Raw genomic sequence first — 16245 nt, forward strand, 5'->3', positions numbered from 1 at the left:
GGTTAGACCATCAGCTCCTGTGTAAAGTCACTGAGCTCCAATGGGATTAGGACCTCCTCTATGAGTCATTTTTTTTTTAATTTCCCATGTTGGAATGAATAACGCATTGAATTTTATTGGTACATGCAACAAATGCTTTTCTTCATGTTGAGAACAACACACTTGAGTCAGCATGTCACGAGTTATGTCATAGGTGAGGTGAACTGCAGCTTCACTGTTGAATTCATTAAATGTATTATTATTCATTAATTTCACTTAGCTGACACCTCTGCACTCAGACGTTAAGCAGTAAGCCAGGATACACATATAATCATAAACATCCAATACTACAACACATAGTAACACGTCATTACTTGGAGACCCTTACCAGTACAGGTGTGTTACACCATTCACTGCCAACTTCTGTTTCAGTATGAAGCTTTATAGAAGACTGGTAAGGAATGTGCTAACTGTGGTTCAAAATTATTGGTGGACACAGTTACCATCTAATCAATTCCTTCTCCACCCACTTGATCCATTTCAGCATTCTGCACAAGGCTTGCAACAGACCAAGCACAGGGCCAGTTTGTGGGCACCAGTTCACATAACTAGTATGGCTCTGGGGATATGGGATGAAATGCAGAGTGCCAAAAAGGAAAACACACAAGATACAAGGAGAACACACAAACTGTATCTAGAAAACAGGGGCATGGAATTCAAACACGGGCACTAGGGCCGTGAAGCAGGAGCAGTGCTGGCCTGGGCACCAGTGCACTGCCCATTCAAGTATAGTATATAAGACACCAGTCCCATTTCCTCTTGGGAGTTTTTTTTTCCATTTTCTTAGTTAAACAGCCTACTAAGGCATTCCTTGTGTGATTTCAGCTCATACAAAAAATATATTGTTGTTCCTAAACAACAGACGTTAATAATGAATACTGAATATTAGTCTATTCTTTGGGAATATCCTTAGTATTCAGATGTGCAAATTAAACAAAAGCATCACCTGAAGTGTTTCAGTGCTGTGGAGGGGATTTGTAACACAACAGGTGTCCTGCCATTATCTAGGCTCAAGAAAGAAAATACCTTATACGCTAAAAAATGTGTTTAAGAAAACAGTCAACACCATAAAACTGGTAGTTTTCTTTTTTCTGCTGAAGTGGTCACCATTTATAAATATGTACTTCTTTCTTACATACAGTGTTTGTACAGATTACAGTCTGTATCATAAAAATGCATTCTTGAGTGTTCAACTATAACGGCGATCGCACAGCTCACATTGTACAGACAAGAGAACTCCGCTCGGCAAGCAAATACATCAATGGAAAATTCCAACTTTTTTCCATTTTCTTTTTTATTCCCCTCTTGTGAAACTAGAGATGGGGACTGGCACTGTTCACCAGGTGCCCCCCTTCATACAATATTGATATCACAGCTGATTTTGTATTTTAATACACAGGTGATCCAGAAAGAACAAAACATGCATCAGATAATGTACAGAGAATTATTTTACACTGGAATCCTAGAAAACAAAATGCTTCAAGTCCTTTTATTTAAATTGCAGAACTTAATTACCGCACTGTCATCCCCAGCAATTTTCCAGTTGAATAATTAAAAAAAAAAAAAATAAAATAAAAAAATAATAGAAAGATACAACCCCCTATAGTTCCACAGCAAATAGCAGTCAGTTATGGGGTTGGGTTCTTCTTATTTCCTTCATTACACACACCATCAGGGTTTCAAAGCTGCCGCCTGATGCAGAAAACACAGCCTACTGAATATATACAAACATATTTGACATTACTTTAGGTAAATAAATAAAACAAAGAAAAGAACTTCTTATAAACAAAAGTGTAGCATCTTACACCAAAGTAAAGGGCCGCTCTACGTATTCAGCAGTCCACATCTGTGCACGGATGTAAACGCACAAGTCAAATCAATGGCTTGAACGAATCTGAAACCCTAATGTGCACTGGAAGCGGATGCCGTGTGTAACGGATCTCCTGACGCGCGTCCAGGGGAAACAAAGCATCTGCAGGAAGGTTGGGCCATAGGGCGTGCGACTCTGGGACCGACACCGCTGTGCTGTCAGGCAGTCAAGTCAGCCCTTGATGGACTGAGAGGCAAACTGTGGCGCATGGAAGTGTCTGAGCGCTCTGAAGAGAAGCCCACAGGCCCATCTAGGGTTTTTGTGGTTCTCTGTAGGGTACACATTCTTTATCTGTTATGTGCTTCTGTACCTTCTTTTTCCCCCCCCCCCAATTTTGTCAGTGGGCCTCCCAACCAATAGGATACACGTTCAATGAAACCCTGCAAGCTGTGCTGAAGATATGGCGTCCATGTGACTGTAGTTTACATGACAAAGCTTAAAAAAAAACAGTCCTAAACATCCAAAAAATGGCTTTCACTTCAGTTCAAAAATAAATGAGACGAGGGGAAACAGAATATGGAAAAGTCATTGGGCCTGCTATTGCTGATATCTCCTAATAAATGGAAGTCGGCTTTGGAAGACCTTGGCGCACAGACAAATATTTAAAAAAATAAACTGTCTTATGATATCTGCATATGTCGGCGTGTTTGATATGATAGACGACGACCCTCACTCCTTGTTCCTTTACAGATCATTGCTGTGGGGTATTGTGTGCGGAAGCAGAGAATATTTAAAACTTGGAGGGAGTCTTGGAAGCAACAAGGACATCCTCGGTTGCTTCATTTGGCAACAAACATTTTGAAAAGTTAACGAATAATCAAAGAAAATGGAACACTGGGCACAAATCCTGTCCGTGTTAAGATGTGCAGCCATTGAGAATTGCTGGGGTGTGGAGTGTCTGCTGATGTCTGCTTACTGCTGACTGATTTCTACTTTGCTATATGTACAGCAGATATAACTTTGTGCTATAAAGGTATCAAGTCAGCTCATATTTATGTTTCCTTCAAAACAAAACCAAAAAAAAGTTTAAAAAACAAAAAAAAAACCCACAATGGACAAGAACTCCTATCTATTTCTATAATAAAAGTAATCACAAGTAATCCAGTATTGTCTTAACAAAAAAATAAATAAAGTGCGCCCGTAAATAATCCACAATCAGTTAGTGCAGAGACTTGGAATTAACAAAAAATAATAATAATAATAAATTTCAGCGCCTTTGGCTGTTAAAAAGAAACAAAATTGCACAAATAATTTTAAAACAATAAAATAAAACACAACACCCTTATATTCCCAGAGTTTTGTTTTTTTTAAACTCCCTAAGTGCTCAGGGTGGGGCTGGCAAAATTAACATCATGAGTGCACAATGACATGGACGCCAACACCCATGGGTGGAGGCCTGGCTGCTTCCCAGTAACCTATATGGGGCAAGTAGACCCGCACCCTGTAACCCACCATCTTGCCTCCCTGGCATGCCGAGTTGTGATATTTGCGCTGGAAGGTTGTCAAGAGTCAGGGGGTCTTTGTGCTCATTTTAATCAACGTGTTCAGCGTTACACAAAACTCTTCTTCAGGTTACTTAAATGACACACAACTTTTTTTTTTTCCTTACAAATTGTAAACATAAATTCACATCACCTTTTACCTGAGAGAAAGGCTTGTGTGAACTTTAGGTGGGACCCCAGCCTAGAAGTTCACCAATTCAGATTCTTGACAGAAACATGGGCTTTGATTCAGAGCACAACACCATTTCTGCCACAACTGTTTTGATGCACTTTTACCAGATGAGAAGTAATTTGAAGATAACAAAACATCCTGATATGAATTTTAGGACAATGCAAAAAGCATGGCGTCTAAATGCCCCTGCCTCCCTTTACAGTTCCACGCCAATTAAAATGTGCTGCAGGTGGATAACAATATTAATCATTAAAACAAATGTCAGATTTCTTGTTATAACTTAAATGATAAATATTTTAATACAGGCAAGTCTCTAACATTTACATTATAGAACATTGCTAACTATTTCTTACAGCACCGTGCAGATGGCTTCCACATGGTGAAACGAAGTGTCTGCCACAGAACTGGCAGGTAACGACACTGGGCTTCCATCGCATCGGACGTATTTACAAAGAGCAAAAAGGCAGAGTGTAGCATGAACAGGGAGAGCACGGCGCAGAGACACCAAGGAGTCGGGAGGGCGCACTTTCCCCAGCGCTGGCATTTCCATTACACAGACAAAGTGAATCCAGAATCTCGAGATGGATACTGGAATCTGAATTTAATTGAAGACAAAATATTCATGGAATAAATTATCCGGTTTTTTGGTTGTTTTAAAAACATACTAACTTCCGACAGAAATGCCGCCCTCTAAGGGTTTGCTTTAATCGAACTGAAGCCACAATTGAAGTGAACATGTTTTACTTTATACATATTTAGCCTTTATTATAAGAAGATTAAAAAAAAATCTCTCCAGGTGGCATCAGGGCTTGAAAACCAAAGGGCTTCATTGTGCAAGAATTGCCGGTGCAAAACCTGCCCGCACGCGTGCGAGTGACAAGCTCGGGCGAGCCGCCTCAGACATGCGTGTGCTGCGCGAGAGTGTACTGACAACTGCTCCCAAGACCCCTTGGGCTTCTCTCAATTTCTGAGGGATAAAAAGGCAAGAACCACAACACCACCAGTCCTTCCAAGCACTTGGCCTGCTAACCTCTCTAACTCGGTCCACTTGGTGGCCTTCGTTTTAGTCTTGGCATTCTAGGAATGTAGAAGCCTGGCACCCACCGTGTCTGTGGAAATTGCCTGTGCTGCCCCCCTCCGTCCTCCTTTACCTGTCAGAGGTCCCCCACCTTCCCCTCCCCGCCCCAGAGCACTTCTATACATTTGACTCAACAAAAGGTCTCTTTGGTTTGATAGGTGACGTTTGCCCTTGCCTGGCGTCACGTGAAAGTTGACGGTAGAGGTTGTCCTGGTACGCCTGCGCTACAGGCAGCGTCCGGGCCACCTTGACATCAGGATATGTTGGCATTTGGCTTACCCTCTCCAAAAGGTCTCCCCCACTGCTTGAACGTGAACCGTTGGCAAGCTTACCAAGTGAAGGCGGTGGCTGTGCGTAGTAGTCATCCTCGAGCAGGTGTCCATTTTGGGCATTATTTGTCTTGTTGTAATATGCAATGTTTCCCAGGGAAGAAGGGGGACTATAGGAAGAGCCACCACCCACATCTCTTTGCTGGGCCAGGCTGCCAGGGGAGGTGGGGCTGGTAATCACCGTGTCCAATGACGATATGGCCCAGGGACGCGACGGCTGGTGGAGGTACTGCTGAGTCCGGGCTGTTTTGTCAATGATACCCATAAACGGGGTTGTCCTAGATCGGGTGGTCTCCCCTTGATAACCACCTCTTATTTCTCCTCCTTGAGTTGGAGAGACAGGGGAGTGGTCCTCACAAGAGCGTTCGTAGGCCGGCTTGAGTGGGATCTCCATTTGTTGGATGGAAGCAGACGGGCGGAAGCTAGGTGCCAGGTTGCAGGCAGATCCAGAGGAAAGGCTTGTGCTGGACGGGGAGAATCGGAGGCCCACACTCTGGGAATGGATTAGAGGTCGTGGAGTTGGGGGGTGAGGCTTGATCTCGGAAGTATTTGCACTGACGGGCCGACGCACAATATGAGGGATCTCTGGAGATCCCAGCTGGCACTGGGGGATAGCTGCAGAGCGTTCAAGCTCGTGTTTAGATACAGGGTAATAGGCGGCAGACTGACTACGACTGATCTGAGGGGTCTGGCTGTAGCGCACCCCTCCGCCTCGATAAGCCGATGATGGCCTCTGTGGAAGATCTTCTTTAGCCAAGCCCGAGTCCACTCCGCCTCTCCCACCATGCTGACAAATTGCCCCTGCACTTAAGCTAGCTTGGACTTGCTGCATGGGCCTTCCTTCGAGGGATGGCTGGTAGACTAGGCGGGTATCAACATCCATTGAGGTTCCCTGATAACGACTACTGATGGAGTGCACCATCTGCCCATATGGGCCACCAGCCATAACTGAACTGGAGTGGACAGCTGAACTGGGTTGGTTGGTACGTACAATTTGGGCTTTGGCCGGCTGTAGGCGCAGCCCTTGTTGCTGTGGGTGTTGAGACGTCTGGGAACTCTGGGAAGTTAGCTGAAAAGATCTCTGGCTCATCTTTGAGAGAGGCGATTTGGGCCTTCCAGGCAGCTGCTCTTGCGGATACCGCACAGGTGATCCTGACTGGGGTCTGTAGAGACATATGCTCTCGGACGGAGGACTGGCTCTATACTGTGGGCCCCTACGTAACGGAGAAGGCGGGGGGCTTTGGTAGTCCTTTCCCTGGCTTCCTCCACTGCTACTAAGAGGAGGAGGGGGGCTGAAACGATAGGATGATCCCTGGTGTGCTGGAGAAGTGTGAGGCGGGCTCGGTCGATAGTGGGAGTTCTGATGGGTGGGAGAAAGAGAAGGGGAGGTTGACTGGTAGCTTTGGCGGGTTGGAGATGCCATTGAAGGTGGGCTGGGGCGGAAGTCAAAGGATTGACCCAGTGGTGAACTTCCTGAGAGATAAGCAGAGTCTCTGTGGGCTGGAGAAGGTGGCGGGCTCTGTATGATGGGAAGGCCAGTAGGGCTGGGCCCAGAATCTGTCTGCAGACCAATGGACATATTGTCTAAGTCCTGCTCCAGGTAGTCCTCATCAAAAAGATCTTGCACAGGCTCCATATCCTCAAGTCGTGGCTCAGGTGGTGGTGGAGGAGGAGGAGGTGGAGGAGGCTCCTCCACAGGTGGAGGAGGAGGAGGAGGCGGAGGCGGTGGTGGTGGCGAAGGTGGCTGCTCAAGTTCTACTTGCTGCTCTTGCTGCTGGTTCATCTGGTTACACTCCTCTTCCACTCGCAAAAGCAGCCGCTGAATCTCCCGGTTATTTGGACACTGCTTGATGGCTTCATTCAAGTCCTCCAGGGCTGCAGCAAACTGCCTGCAACGGCAAAGAAAAGACAACAGTGGTAAGTTCACAGTATCCATCTTGAATGCATCATAATGAAAACAGGGAGAGAGTCACTAGACTTGGGGTGCTAGCTGTAATTATGCAAACGTTACCAGGAAATGCAAGGTGAGCAAAAATGAAGTAGCACATTTCTAAAGGTCATCACGCGAGCTGAGTGGGTTGGGGTGGGGGGTCCTTCGATAGGTTATCCCTTGTAGTTTTTAGTCGGCCACATGTGTCTTGTGTGCACCGTGCTTTCGCCGTCGAAGCGTTCTTCAAAAACAACAAATTCATCATCATCACCATGCAATGTGCCTTCCGAACGCACTTCAACATTTCTCATAACAGTGACGTCCCAAATCGGTAAAGAATTATAAATTTAGACAGACAGACAGTTACAAAATTGAACAGAAAATCTCCAGGTCGTCCTCGGACTGTACGAACACCTGAAAACATCCAAGCTGTATGGACATCCATTTTGCAGTCTCCTAGACGTTCGGTTACGCTTCTGCCTTAGGCATTTCCAACACGTCTTTGATTTTGCATGAGGACAAAATGATGGTAGTGCAGGAACTCACTCAGAGAGAATGGGAGCGCCGTAGAGAGTTGTGTGCCAACATTCTGCAAACTGTTCATCGAGATGCCATCATCATGTGACATGAGCGACGAGGCTCATTTGCATTTCAATGGTTGCATGAATAAGCCAAACTTTTGCTATTGGGCTGAAACAAACCCTCGTGAACTTCATCAGGGACTCCAGTATAGTGAGTGTGTTACAGTTTGGTGCGCCGTTGCAGAATTTGTGATTGTACGCCCTTACTTTTTTGAGGAGGAGGAAGCAACGGTCACCGTCACTTCAAAACATTACATTGAAATGTTAGAGAACTTTTTGCAGCCCCAACTGCAAGAAATTGATATGGTGGGTGCCTGATGTCAACAGGATGGAGCAACGGCTCATACGGCACAGAGATCCATGGAAGTTTTACCGGAGATGTTTCCGGGGAAGTGGATCTCCCTGCGCAGCGATGTTGGGTGGCCTTCACGTTCGCCTGATCTCACTCCGTGCAATTTCTATCTCAAGTGGAAGGGATACACACACTGACCTCAAAACCTTGAAGCCCTCAAGGACGCTATTCACCATGAAACTGCTGACCGAGTCATGTGAGCATTCAGAAATCGTCTTGAAGAGTGTATCGCTAATGATGGCCACCGCCTTGAAGACATTTTTAAAACACAGTGATGAAAATCTATTTTGTATCCCCTTTCTTGTGTCGTAATGAAATGTATTTGATCTTGTAGCGTTTTTGTAGAATAAACATTTGAAGTGGGGTTCTTCTTTTTGGCTCACCCTGTATTTTCCTAAACCAGGCAGGTAAATTTGCTGTAGAAATTTAGAGTGAATAATTCACTTCAATTCAGATATGAAAACCTAAAATCACAAGTGGGAATGAGCCGGTGCAGTTGTGCGAGTTGCAAGCTATAGATCAAAAGAGAGTCTTAAACAGCTGAAAAGGTTTAACAGATCTTGAACCTGTTTGTACCCTTAGGCTGGCACATGCCTGTTTTTTTCTGGACTGTCCTCCTTACCTGCTGCTGCGTTTTGCCCGGGCTCTGGCATAATATGCCTCATAGGATTTTGGTTTCAATTCTAACGCCTTGGTGGCAAATTCTTCAGCCATGCCAAAATCCTGTAAGATAATGAAGACTTTTCAAAAACTTGTACAAAACTGTGGTACAAAAGTAAAAGACAAGGTAACAACTGTGGTGTTTGTGCCAATGGCTGAAGCTACAAAGCTCGACTCATGGCTCCTTATGAGCCTAAACATCCACTCACAGTAAATGAGCGGATTTGTTGATGCTGCCCTCAGGTAATAAAATCAATAAAATAAACATCTGTTATATTATATATATATATGTGTGTGTGTGTGTGTGTGGTCAGTCGTAGAGGACTCACACTCCACTTCTGAAAAAACACTGGGTGTTTGTATGAAAATGAAAAAAAAAATACATCATGAGACATGACGGGCAGCCTAATTTTTTTTTAATTTTTTTTAACAATTTGATGCTGTTGATTAACTAATGGACAATTGATGGTCATGGGCAATAGAAAAGAAAAAAATCTTGGCAGCATGTCTAAGATAGTGGACTAAAATAACAAGAAGCTGTTTATAAGATGAAGTATGTGCCACGTGGGAAATCTGCCATATTGTAGTCTGAAGATTATGATACACAGGACCCATGTCTGGACTCGTCTACTGTACAGCCTTACGGAAGTGCTGCCAAATGACTGGATGGCTTTCAAAAGAGAGATGGGACATTGGCCAGACTATTCTCAGCCAGACCAAGTACTGACTTTTCGAAAGTTGACATCATTGAGAGGTGAAAGTAGCACTCCAAGTAACTACAAAAACCTGGCAGACACTCGCACTCCACACAGGATGCAGTGCCAGAAACAAGGGTTGGGCCCTGGTCTGTTCTCTGGAGGAGTGGACAAGACCAAAACCTGGACAGACTGGGGTGATGGTCCCTGTTTTTAGAAAGGGAGCAACTACTTAAGGATCAGACTCCTTAGCCTCTCCAGTAAAGCCTTGTTAAGATTTCAATCTCAGCTTCCAAAGAAATAATGAGGATTCTACCTTGCCCCTGAGAGAGTTGGCCAATTGTTGGAGGGCTTATTGAAGTCTGGCAGTCCCATCGACATCAATTTATTAAGGTAGTAAAAGACTCAAGACTTGGTAACCTTTGATATTTTATGGATAGTCATTTGTGCAGTACTAGTGAGTGTGAGACTCTGGCAAATGTACTTTCTATCTAGCACTATCTTGTCTCTGCTTCTTCTCATAGTGTTAATGGAGGGGACATCAAAATGCAGAGCACATTTGAAGACCATGTACCTTGGGCACCTAAGGGGTTTCAGTTTTGTGAACAGACTGGGATGATGACATGCTAGTCAAGTCCTCAGACAAAGCTTTTGATTTGCCATTCGGTTTACACTTTATAGTCACAAAGAGGAGGATGAGGTTAGGAACACGCGCTGATGCAGTGCATGGCCGTACCCACCACTTGACAAACCAGCTCAGGATCCCAGATTAGGACCCGAGTGCAGCCATGCGATAGGTGACACCTCAGCACCACACCAGTTCAGATGGAGTGGAACACTGGGAGATGTTTTTTAATGATGGTTGGAGTGCCAATTCTGCCACCAGTTCCCAGGTTTTTCCCCACAGGTTAGAAGGCCTACTTGCAGGGCTGGATGGAAGTTAATGTCATGTTCAAGATGGAGCAATAGCAGGAGACAGGCAGCTAAAATAAAGGTGAAGACTTCTGAGTAGAACTGCTGATTTTTCAGAGGCACTGGAGCCTGCTGAGGTGGTATGGGCTTGTAGATTTCAAAAGACAAATTGCAATTGTCTTCTTCTGGCCTCTCATGGAATGTGCCATTCACTGCAGTAAGGATTGCCTGTCATTAAATAATTAACAATAGGAATCAAAGTCCATATGTATCGCTCAGTGTATTATGGTTGGCCTCTTGTGATCGCTCCTTATTGCTAGAATGACTTTTTTGTCGGCTTCACCACTCACATTCATTTTCCGACGACAGCGAGACAGGTTGAGCAGCAAGGACACTTTAAGTTCACGGAAAGTCTTGAGATCTTCACTAAACCCTTCTCGGGGGAACTTTTTCAGGGCATACTGGTAGCGCTGGGCAGCTTCTTTCACCTTCCCTTTCTGTCAAAACAAGACATTAAAATGACATCTTGGATACGTGAACTGAAGAGAGAACAGAAAGTGCAAAGGAAAACCAACCAAGCAACCCTGTAGTTAAACCTGAGGCCTCTAGGAATACACAAGGTTAATATAGTTAACAAAACTGAAACTACATAATTAACAAAATCAGAATGAAAAACTAAAACTAAACTATCAAAGTAGCTGGAAATACTAACTGAAATAAAATAATAATTTACTAAAAATATTTTTTAGCTTTCACTTTTGAATGAATATTCTTGCCGTTAGTCCCACAAAGTCATCCTCCACGACCCGCCTGCATGTATTCCAGTGAACAGTGGCAGGTGACGGAGGGCGGCTGTTCACGCAGCATTTGCGGTGACAGAGCGAGACGAATACGGGCACGTAAAGTGTGTGAAACAGAAAGCAATTTACTGTGCAGCCTTAGTCTTAAAAAACCTTTACTGCATTGACAGAAAAATCACGCGTGAGGAACATTTCAGTTTGTCTCTCAGGTGCCTGCGTTTTGTTGACAGTAGTTCACCTGCCGCTTTTCTTATTTTTGATATCTTTTCAGGCCTGCAGGTGGCAAAATTCTGTCTATAAATTGTATGTGCCTGAGATGGAATTGGAAATCAATATGGCTGGTAGAAAATAACAAAGCCCAGTAGGGGAGATTTTTGAATGCAATATTGAAGGCATTCATTTGAAGCAAATTGTGTTGGATGAAGATGTGTTATGTTATGTGCTGTATATGTGCTATAGACTTTTAGAGTAAAAAAAAAACAAAAAACAAAACCACCCTCAAACCTTAAAATTCACCTACATTTCATTACAAATTGGCCCATTCTGGGCAATCAAAGGAACAGATAAAAAGTGCCAACAGTTAGCGAACGTTTATTCAGCTCAAATAGAAAATATTTTAAAAATTCTAAAATTATGTTCAATTGTTCATGTTCAGTATCAGGTTTTGATTACTGTAGGTTTGTTTTTATCACACAAAAACAAAACCAGATAGTAAACCATGTAGGGCAGTAAGCTTCCACTAACATTAAACTAATATTATATCCAAATCCATCAAGTGTATGGTTCTGTCTGATTGTCACACAAAACTAAACTCCATAGTCACTCCATGCCATAATTACTAGAACCAAAACTGAAACTAAGAGATAGAAAAATAAAATAGATATCTTTGTGAAATCAAAACTAAATTAAAACCAAAAATACACAATGAAGAAAAACAAAAACTAAACTGAATTTCCAAGGTAGGTCAGAAAAAGTATAGAAATAAAAACTAATATAAAAAGGCAAAACTATAATAACCTTGCAATGGTGTGGGGTCACCTATGACGTGTTGGAAGACACACTTAAAAGACACTCCATACATCTGAACAGCAAATGTAGCACTGGGGTATATGGACCCCCAAAGTACTGCAGCATCACTGTGTCACTTGTCACAAATCAAATGTGCAGCTGGCACCAAACAGACAAGGGAGCACAAGACCAAATGAGGCGTTAGACAAAGACTGAGAAAAGCCAAATTAGAGAAGATTAATCTCACTGACAAGTCATCAAGGAAATGTCCGCCCAGCAGTTTTCATTTTTTTCATCTAGTCATAATTCATCTGATGTGACCGCTCACGTATAAGAAGATGACTGACTGAGAAGCGTGCGGAGTAATGGAAATATCTGCAAGTCTCCCTAAGATTCATAGGAAGCCACTTTTGGATTTGCTGAAGACAGAGCTAACACAGGATTCCAGATTGGGTCCTGAAGTGAAGCACAGCATCATTTGTAGAACTGTAAGTTAGGCGGACTTGTGAATACGGGTATTTGACTTCAATCTTAGTTGTACAGTATTCTTGTATCCATTGACGTAGCATCACTTTGATTTAAGCAAACACAGACTTCACCACATAATTGGCTTCCTACACAAAAAGATCATTTTTGGTATGTACCGTGTACGACAGCAACTCCATTGTTGTGCCATTGTCTTCTGAAGTTCACCTTCCAACGAGCAAACGGCTCTACTTCATGTTTGTAGGTTGCCATTAGGAGAGGTCGTTCAGTTACGTAATTTCAATTTGCACTTGCGTGTTGTCAACACACGAGTGGATTTGTCATTAAAACCTGATAATATTTCCATCATATCATCAGTGAAATCTGACCAAACATTTGATGAATGATAACTGCTTGTCCTCGGACTTGGAAGGAAACTGGCACACCAGTTGAATGGTGAAGTGACTTCAGAATTCCATGTATAAACAAAATTATAATGGGGCGCCACCTTTAGCACCATAACCCTAACTCTTTTTACCTGTCATTATTAAGGGATAAGTCAGGTCAAGGTGGGGAGCCTGCACTGGCACAGCGCGTTGCCACACCCACTACACGACAAAAGAACTCGGGATCCCAGTTTGCAACCCCCCAGGCAGACACGTGGTCCAGTCCCACCATCCGGAAATGACCCTCTATCTGCCGCAGCCAGGTGTTACGTGGGCGACCCCTTGGCCTGGTCCAGCCACTCGGGTCCCCAACAATGAGGCTCTCACAAGCTGGATCACCCTCGGGGAAACGCGCAACATGGCCGTAGTGCCGTAACTGACGCTCCCGCACAATGCAGGTCATGTGCCTCATTCGGGACTCCGTGAGCAACACAAAGTCAAACCAACGGTACCCAAGGATTCTCCAAAAAGACACACAGTACCGAAGGAGCCCAGTCTTCATCTCAAGTCACTGGATAGCGTCCATGTCTAACAACCATAGAGCAAGACAGGAAGCACCAGGACTCTAAAGACTTGGACCTTCGTCCTTTTGCATAGACACACCCCTTATTAAGGGACAACCCCAGGTCTTAAATCAAAGCTTCAGGCTCACTGCCCTATCAGAGCTTGCCAGTATGGCTGTTTTGTAACACGTGTGTGTCGGTTATTAGTTTTCACGGACATTTAGACAGAAATCACAAGCAGCTCTTGCTGACCATCTCTCCTTTTCTCATTCATATCTTAGTATTTAATGGTGCCTCTTGTGCCAGACCTGCATCAGACCATTGAATGGTTCCACACAAATCTCACCAACTATGGAAAAACCCAGTATGTCATATCTGTCAAGTTTTCAGTGAATTGAGTGAAAATGATGTCATCCCCTATAATTAACGATCTCAAGATTTCATTTTTCCTGAGCTTCACGTACACAATTTTGATGCATAAATCAACACCTGCCATTTAAATCATGTGACTGTAATCTGACCTTTTGATTCGTAGGTGGTCTTTCCTGACTGGTCAGTGGAGTTGCTGGGTTTTTGTCTTGCAGTATGTAAAGTACGGTGTCCATATGAGCTTCTTCTATTATGCTATGACCAGAATGAAGACATATTTGGCCATCACCACTACCTTATAACATCAGGAACGACCTGGTAACTCCAAAAACGAAACAAAACTCAATTTTGAAAAAAAAAAAAAGACAGTTACTTGGTTTTTCCATTGCACGTGAGAGTTGTGGTCCCTTTGTTAATCTAATCAGCCAGGGGTTCACTTCATGGTTCCTGACCTCATTTTGTACAGGGCCTCACTCTTGTCAGGTGTCCCCAGCTGGTCATTTCTCTTACTTTATTCTCCATTACAGTTTAGTGATATGTCAGTGCAGCGTCTATTTCGTTTGGCATTTTCTACTTTTAAGGCCATTATCACATTACACGACTCATCCTGCGATATTTGGTCGTAGACTTCATGTACATAATCTTAGCAGTTGCGTCACTCTCAGGTGGCTGGCAGTCATGTAAGTATAACATTCCCAGAGACTCACTCCAGATAGTCTGTGACGCAGCCCAAATAAATCAAATATGTTTGATTTTGTCTTAAAAATTGTATTGGCGGACTGTGTGACAACCAATGAGCACTCGCCTGGAAATACAATGCATAAGGTGTTTGGACCTCACAAACAGGAGAGAAGCTTGTCTGTCTAATGTCTCATGTTTTACGTACCACGAAAGAATTAAAAAAAAAAAAAAGGACAAAGATGGCAGCCAGGCTTGCTGCACCTGGTAAGGCACTGCAGTTACTGGCACAGTCAGGCAGCACGCTGTTGTCTGTCAGAATGCAGTGAATGCGCAATATATTGAATGTTTAAAACTATGCTGAAAAGTCATTATGGAGTTGGCTAATTTGAAATACCCTGTGATTCCTAGTTGTGTAATCTGACATCCTACAGTGAGGAGACCAATAACTGCAGTCGTGAAGTCCGACACCCCCTCCAAATAGAAGTCGTGTAATGTGACATCAGGTTTAGCATCTCAATCTTAAAGCGTTGCATGTGCTCTTAATCACTCCACAATTAGAGGCCACACTTTTAATACCACAAGGTGACTGACTCCCTCTTTTAACACGATAATCCTCATTCTTACAGAAATAAATTTACATTGCCGTTTGTAACAAATGTTATCACTTTAAACAATCAGTTCAGATCAAATCACCAATAAAAGTTTATTTTTTCCTCACCTTATAAAATGTGTCACCTTCCTCGATGAGCTTGCTTAGAAGAATGATCATGATGTCAGGCTTCGAAGTTGCCATTGCCCATGTGGCAGGACCTGCAGTGTACAGGATGCATGATGGGTATAAAAAAAAAAAAATAAACCAAAAAAAAAAAAAACGAGAATGCAGGGTGCACCTGAGTCACGGTGAAGAAATATCAAAGCAACAGGGAAGTTAGAGGAGGCACAGGAGGTGAAGGGGGGACGTGGAGGGAGAGGGGAATGGATATGCCTGCTACACAGAGCCACCACCATACACAGAGTCCTGGTCGACTGTGCAGCTTTAATCAAGAAAAACAAAAAACTAGAGCTACACCACCACAAACTGGCATTTACACTCCGCTTCCGACAACCAACCCTGGCTCGACCTGATTGTGCTTGCCAACACTTTTCCAAGGGTAACAAGTCATTGACTGCATGGCGTTTTAAGGTAACTTTGGACATAAGAAACCACAATAGTAAGAGCTGGGGTTAGCTCACTCTTACCCAATCAGTCACTGCTGGACCCCCAAGGTTCTTCTACCGCCCCTATGGTATGGCATACAGTCACCCCTCTGTCTCCAATGATTTGTCACTATAATGGCTCTTATTTATTTATACTGCAAATTCAGTATCCAAATTGTTTTTCAGCCCTTTTGCTGGCCGTCAAAAACCTGGGCCTGATAAAACCAACTGTGCGCGATGTTGGGTTTTACAAGAAACAAATTGTTGTTGTTTTGTTACTCTGAAGGACATTTAATCAAACTCGGCTTTAGGCGATCTTGAAATTCGTAACATGCAAGTGTGGTCGTGGAAATAGGCGTACTGCTGTTGGCGCCCACGCCCTCTGAGGTGCCTGCCCCTCATCTTGTGCTGTGGCCGCATTTATCACAAAATATCTGTCATCTCTAAACATGCGAAATACGGTGAAAATAATTGAAAAGGTGGAGCTATTTATTTATTTAAAATACATTTTGTTGTTAGCCGAGCCCACCGTGCTGTCTGGCTGTAGAGGTGGGCCTTCTCGCTACACAATGGCACTTCTCTCTGATAGTCACAATTTGATAACTGATAAATGAACTGTGTTATATCATGAAGGAGTCGAGAGGGTTTTAGTTAAA

The 16245-nt window shown here is 43.5% G+C and overlaps 1 protein-coding gene across 8 annotated transcripts in view; it reads right to left on the bottom strand.

Moving 5' to 3' along the window:
* Window positions 1–1329: 1329 nt before the first annotated feature.
* The window catches only part of LOC120517328 (protein TANC2), a 434594-nt gene continuing 419678 nt past the window's right edge, over window positions 1330–16245 (bottom strand). For all 8 annotated transcript variants that reach the window (XM_039739552.1, XM_039739550.1, XM_039739549.1 and 5 more), the window contains 4 exons: window positions 15111–15202; window positions 10471–10617; window positions 8476–8576; window positions 1330–6879 (listed from right to left, as the gene is read on the bottom strand). In XM_039739552.1, the coding sequence (XP_039595486.1) occupies window positions 4779–6879; window positions 8476–8576; window positions 10471–10617; window positions 15111–15202 (2441 nt within the window). In that variant the 3' untranslated portion in view covers window positions 1330–4778. The remainder of the gene's footprint in view (window positions 6880–8475; window positions 8577–10470; window positions 10618–15110; window positions 15203–16245) is intronic.

Source organism: Polypterus senegalus, chromosome 17 (genome assembly GCF_016835505.1).
Source record: "Polypterus senegalus isolate Bchr_013 chromosome 17, ASM1683550v1, whole genome shotgun sequence".
Classification (NCBI taxonomy): Eukaryota; Metazoa; Chordata; class Cladistia; order Polypteriformes; family Polypteridae; genus Polypterus; species Polypterus senegalus.